Source organism: Aptenodytes forsteri, unplaced genomic scaffold (genome assembly GCF_000699145.1).
Source record: "Aptenodytes forsteri isolate BGI_AS27 unplaced genomic scaffold, ASM69914v1 Scaffold422, whole genome shotgun sequence".
Classification (NCBI taxonomy): Eukaryota; Metazoa; Chordata; class Aves; order Sphenisciformes; family Spheniscidae; genus Aptenodytes; species Aptenodytes forsteri.
This window is the reverse complement of record NW_008795687.1, coordinates 116,179-122,775: the sequence shown is the minus strand read 5'-3', so window position 1 is coordinate 122,775 and position 6,597 is coordinate 116,179. Positions and strand designations below refer to the sequence as shown.

The window sequence follows — 6,597 nt, the reverse complement described above, 5'->3', positions numbered from 1 at the left end:
ACCGCCTTATTGTGGAAGCTTTGGCTTCCACGTGGCTCAGCGTTCCTCCACGTCACGGGCAGTGGCTTGGTTCCTGCTTGGTGCCTCCTTGTTTTAAACTAAAAGTAGTGTAAGCCTATTATATATAGAAATTCTTTCAATACAATTGAACACGAATTGTCATGGCAGCACAAGCTCAGCTGCTAGTTTTTCTGCAGCATGTAGTATTTTTATGCACTTTATAATTGTAACATCCAGGAGGACTGAGTGTTTAAAAGTGCTTGGAAAATTTTCTGCATAAACTGTGATGTGGGATATAGTCTTAATTCTAAAGGAAACTGGCAGTCTGTAATCTAAGAGTCACTTTCTGGTTTTGTTTTTGTTTCCCCCTCTCCCCCCAGTAACTTCTAATATTTTCATGTATTTTATGCTGAAATGTGATGCATTCTAGTTGCTCTAAGAGTGGAGAATTCCTCTGCTAAATAAAGGGTAATGTCTGGCTCTTGGTTTTAGATTGAGCCTCACTAAGTTGATTAGAGGGTCCTACAGGTCATGCATTTGTAACAACCTTATGTGGAGGTGTGTGTGTGTGTGTTTCTGTCATATGGTAGATTTTGCCAGGTAGAGATTGTTTTTCTGCTGAGGAAATGCAGTACTGCACAAAGACCTGTTCTAGTCGAATCTCCAAATTGCTCATTTTTTTCCCTTTTTATTTCATTTCTCTTCAATAAAGAAGGTAAACGGTATTTTGGAGAGCCCTACAGGCACAGGAAAGACCCTCTGCCTGCTGTGTTCCACTCTGGCTTGGCGGGAACACTTTAAAGATACTATCTCAGCCCGCAAAATTGCACAGCGTATGAATGGAGTGGAGCTCTTTCCCGAGAGACCCATGTCATCCTGGGGCAACGCTGCCACAGATGCCGATATCCCAAGTAAGTACTGTGATTTTTATGCTCAGTAGGAGCGATACAGGAATGTTAATGAACGTTTGCTTTTATCTATCTTCTGTAAGTATGTAGTTATAAAAGTCGTGGAGCCATTGTTTAGCAGCTGAAGCACAGTTTCACACCTTTTTATAGGTTTTAAAGGTGTTTTACGTATTTTTAAATTTTCTTAGAACATTAGAAACTCATTTAGCTCATTTCCTGTGTGTGAATAGTTAGATGACAAAATTTCTTGCTGTCTCTACCAGGCAAACTGTTACCATAGTACCAGCTGGGAAAGGAGGCTGATAATACCTCTAGTTCTTCTTTCCATGCTAATAATGTTTTTCTGCTTTCTTTTCTCCTCCGTTTGGCAGCTTATTACACTGACGTTCCCAAAATAATTTATGCTTCCAGAACTCACTCACAACTTACACAGGTCATTAACGAGTTAAAGAACACAGTCTACAGGTAAATATGATTTAGGTTAATGTTCCTATTCAAAGAAAAGGTGGAGATACCCATCTCGTTTGGTTACTGTTTGAATTTATGTGGATGAATGTATAAAAACCTGACACCACCGAAATGTAGTTCTCTTAACGTGCACGTATAGAACCTGGATTTCTTTGTTGTTGAGTTTGGGGGTTTTTGTTTTCATGCTTCACAGCTTCTCTTATCTCCTTCAATCATAGAATTTCCTGAATTTGGTCTGGTTTTGGTTCTTTACGTCACACGTTTTCACACATTTACTTCTAAAATTCCTTTTTTTTTTCCTTTTTTCCCCCCCTTTTTTTTTTTTCCTGGGGCATTTCTTTACGGCAGTGGGAAGCCATTACAAAGTTGAATTCCTTAAGCTGATGTAAATCTATGAAGAACTTTGTGTTTTTCCTGTACCAATGTCTGTCACAGTTTTCGGCTGTTGACATGCCAGTGTGTTGACTGAGCTCTTTGGACAGGCAGTAGTCATTTCTTTATGTGTTTCTTGTAAAGATACAGCCTTGTAATAAGCAAAAAAAATGACTGTGAATGTTTGCAACGCATTAGTTCTTGTCATAACCTTGCTCTGAAAATCACAGTCAGCTCTGGAATAGCTTGTAATAGATGACAGGCCCCAGCTTATTTGGCTGAACTGTCAGAATCCAGATTTTATGGTGGATGATGTAAGCTGTTACTCATTACCTCCTGCTGTAAACTGGTGCTTATTACCACCCACTGCTACCAGGAGAAATACAGTACCATGAAGTCAAGTAACATATATAGCTGTTGCAAACAGACTAGCTTGCTTACTGTTTCTGGTTCTGACCCTTATTTGGGGCTCATCTGTTTCTCCTGAACCTTTTGCTTTTGGTATATGATACCCAACCCAGGCATGTACAACTGTGTTCTTCTTTCTTGCCTTATTTTTAACATCAGTTTTGTGTATTCTGTTTGAACAGGCCAAAGATATGTGTTTTGGGTTCCAGAGAGCAGCTTTGCATCAATCCTGAAGTGAAGCGACAGGAGAGCAACCACATGCAGGTGAGAACAGAGCCTCGAAAGCATGCGCAGTGAGAACGTGGAGCTTTTTCTTGTGGCGTGTGGTGTGTAATTCTTAACTGTGACATTGTTTAACTACTGGAGGCTGTAGGGAAAGATAGTAGTTCTAAATGTGTTTTGAGGAACTTTAAGCTTCTAGTTTTGTGAGTGCAAAATTTAATTCTGTGTCTCTGGTAGCATTTTCCATCCAGAGAAGGGTGTCATTGTGTAGAACACGAGAGAGAGTTAATAGTTTGCAGTTTAATTTCTGATCTGCCACTTAAGTGTTTTTTAAGGGCAACAATAATTTCAAAACAGTGTTTCAGTGATCGATTTACCTGTTATTTTTACAAGCAATGCCAAAGATTACTCTTTTGAAAGACATTAGTGGCAAAATATAACAAAATTTCCTCTGAGCATCTGAGTGGTCTGTGCTGCATAAAAGAGCCTAACTTTTAAGGTGGACAGAGGGACACATGATTTTAAAACTGAAGAACTGTGATTAGCATTTAATCATTAGCTGGTGTTACAGAAAACTAATAGCTCTTCACGCCTTACCGCGCTTTTCAGTGCTTGACAGGCTGTGCTACTCTTAGCTAAAACATGCTATATTTTACAGATCTACATGTGCCGAATGAAAGTGATGGCTCGTGCTTGTCATTTCTATAACAATGTGGAAGGTGAGTTTGGCTTTCACTTTGTGGAAGTACAGCCCTATTTTTTGGAGAGGGAGGGATTTGCTAGGCAGGTAGAGAAGTTTGAAAGAGTTGGCAGAGTCTGCTTGTGCGCGCGCGTGTGTGTGTTTTGCTCTGCATTCATGTGTTTCGAGAATGAAATGTTAAGTGGATGACTGTGATGATTGGGGTAACAAAAAATCTTTCTGATACTTTTACCTAAGGTTGTTGTTGTAATGTTTAATTTTTCACAGAAAAGAGTACAGAGAAAGAACTCGTTGATTCAATCATGGATATCGAAGACTTGGTTAAAAATGGAAACAAGCACAGGTAAATGTTCCTCTCCGACCTTCCTCCCCCTTACTTGTGAAAACTATTTATCTGTTTATTTTTATTAATACCTTGGTGTGAACTTGACATACACTAAAGTAGCAGAACAACGATGAGAGCAAAGTGGAGTGGCTAAATACATTGCAGAGACAGCTTCCAACAAAATCGTGTGCACTAAAGCCTTAACTTCTGTTACTGCAGCTTTCATCATACAGCAACTTGTTTCAGTCCTTATTTATGTAAAGACTGAATCAGACCAGAGTCAGGCTCACCAATATTTTATCTCTCACTCGAGCAGAGGCTGCCAATATCATCTGACATGACAAATGATACTGCAGTTTTGTTTCAGATCTAAGGGGATGAGGTGACTGATTTGTTGAGATAAAATAGTCTAGTGCAGCATTTACTTCTAGCCTAAAGGGGTGAAATGATAATGCAGTAACGAATGCCGCTCTTTCTCCTTGAATTTCTTTTTCCTTTGTTTTGTTGAGCTGCACAGCTAGGTATTATTTTCTACACTTCCTTTTACTTGTGTTGTGTGAATAGAGCTAACCATCCGCCCTAAAATTAAACGTGCCAGTTTCAACTCCTTAAGCAGCTGATTAGAAACCCTTGAGAATGAAACATAGTACATGAATGCACTCTTAATATTTCTGCAAGTATTACTTTATAGTTTGTACTACTTTTTTTAAACAGAGCTTGTCCTTATTATCTCTCTCGAAGCCTGAAGCAGCAAGCAGATATTATTTTTATGCCTTACAACTATTTGCTAGACTCGAAGGTAACATATATCTTTGCTTTTAAATGCAAGTGTTCTTCTGTTTCTCTTATATTGGCTTTTAGTGGATAAGCTGTGAAGAACTGATGCATAGCTGGTGAATGCATTGTGTGGTATACTTCAAAACTAATCAAAACCCAGTTCAAATTCAGAACCACAGAGGATGCCCTTTTGTGTTTTTTCTCTGTAAAGTTCTTCTTTCCCACAGTTAAGAAAGATTTTCTCTTTTTGTTTGAGGTCTTGCTATTTTTATAGAATTAGCTTTGCAGAATGTGATGCCCTTGTTTGGTGATACTTCACCTCCTGGATACAAATCTTCAGTCACCTACTACGCAATATTTTTGCGTGCATTCTGAGACATTTTTGTTTCTGCAGCCAGCTACATGATTTCTAGAATAAGGAAACGTTTTCAGTAGAGATTGGACATCTCTCTTGGAAATAATTGCTGGCTTTGTAAAAAAAGCTGTTGCAATAAGTTGTCCATATTTCGTGGGTAGAAAATGAAACCTTTGAAAACTCTGTTGAGGAAACAAATCTGCTGATGTCTTCATGCAACTTGGAGTAATTCATGAATTATAGTAAAATCCAGATTACATTTCACTGCTACAAAAGGTGAAAAGACCAAATGTTTAATAAATTAAAAAATAAAATAAAATTTAAAAAATCTCTGACCGCCTTAAGCAAAGAAGCATTATGAAGAAGTTCTGTGATCTGGTACTGTCGGGGGTGTTTTCAGAGCATCCACTTCTTGCAAAGACGACACAAGCATTAATTTGTAAAAACAAGGCAAATCCCCCTGCTTCGCACCCCACTCCTCCCGGATCCCTATTGGCAAAAATAGTGACTGAAACTAATTCTGATAAACTTGTGTATCCTAGTATGGTACAACTGTTTGGTTTTTTTTTTTTCTTCGTTACAATGTAAGTTGTAACCTCCATAAACTTTTACATGATGCATTTTATCACCTTCATTTCCAGAGAAAACAATTCTGTGGTTTACATATTAGGTAGCCACAGTGATTACTTCTGTTTTCTGAAAAAATAAAACACCCCCCCAGTATTCAAAATACATGAAACCCCAAATCTGTCTCATGAGCCAATTTCTCAGTCAATCGAATCTATATTTCTCTGTGACCTTTCTGTCCATTCCCTCGTTCTCTTCTTTGTCTTTTAGAGCCGGAGAGCGCACAACTTAGACCTGAAGGGGACTGTGGTAATACTTGATGAAGCTCACAATGTGGTAAGTTGTTTCTGGTCTGTTGCCATTTTTTTCAAACTTCACCCAAAGAGAAAAACGGACCCGTGCCCTGTTATTGTCTGTAAAATCTGTACTCAGCTATTTCAGTTGTTAATGTTCATTATCGTGAATATTTCTTGTTTCCGCAACAGTTAAAGCTTTGTAGTTTAATTAACGGTCCTTTGACACTACTGTGATTTGCTACAAGGTGATAGTTTCTTCCTGAAGGGTGGATCTCCAAATTTATGAGGGCGCTCACTTTCTTGTTTGGAGAGTTCTCTTCCAGGGTGTAAGAAATCATGAAAGATCCATTCTTGAAGCTCAGCTGCATCAGCTGTCCAAGTGCAGTAGATGGAAATATTACAAGAGTCACATTTGCCAAGTCGCCACTCATAGAGGAAAAAAAGAGAAAGGAAAAAAAAAAAAGTGCTGCATTATGGGATCTTCCCCTTAGTTGGCTCGAAACTGCAGCCCTTTGCCTAAATAATGAAATGCAAAAGAGCATTGGAAAGATGTCCCTTTTTTCTACCACATGAACAACCTCCTAGTGGGATTTCTGCTAAACAGCTGCAAAGTTTATTTTCTGATTGCATGTTCTTTCAGTAAACAGGCCACTGGAGGGTGTGCTATGTTCGACTAGAGATAGTGGCAGAGTTGTGTCCAGTATGTGCTCCTTCCGTCAGAACATCGTTTTTTCTGTTGGAAAAATGGGTGGAAATCCCGTCATAGTTGTTTGGATTTTGTTCCCCCCCGCCCTGTAGTGTTTTAAAACTATTAATTGATGCCTGCATGCAGAAATTAACCAGAACAGCTGTTCTAGAACTACGTGTTTTGCAATAGTTCTCCCATGGTACTGTCTGTTCCAGGTTAATATGTGGAAACTTAGTAATTACTCTGAAATAAAATTGATGACTTTCTCATTAGATTGTTTACACATGCAGCTAGTTCAACATTTTTTTTCTTTAGAACTTATTTCTTCATTGCTATTGCAGTCAAATTTTTGTGTAGGTTAGTCCTTACTATTTCTTTTCATTCCTCAGGGAAGATGATTCTTTTTGTGAATGAAAAATTTGTGACAAAACAATATGTGACTTATTTTTCAAGGTCATAGAGAATTTTGTCAAACTTATCAGTTTGGTGAGTGTTCAAACCTTTTTTTTTT

The 6,597-nt window shown here is 38.4% G+C and overlaps 1 protein-coding gene across 1 annotated transcript in view; it reads left to right on the top strand.

The window, feature by feature from the left end:
• RTEL1 (regulator of telomere elongation helicase 1) overlaps nt 1-6,597 on the top strand; it is a 52,776-nt gene that overhangs the window by 1,552 nt on the left and 44,627 nt on the right. Inside the window, 7 exon segments of the mRNA XM_019472998.1 lie at nt 713-911; nt 1,280-1,373; nt 2,339-2,420; nt 3,037-3,097; nt 3,346-3,421; nt 4,118-4,202; nt 5,373-5,438. Of these exon segments, the coding sequence (XP_019328543.1) occupies nt 713-911; nt 1,280-1,373; nt 2,339-2,420; nt 3,037-3,097; nt 3,346-3,421; nt 4,118-4,202; nt 5,373-5,438 (663 nt within the window).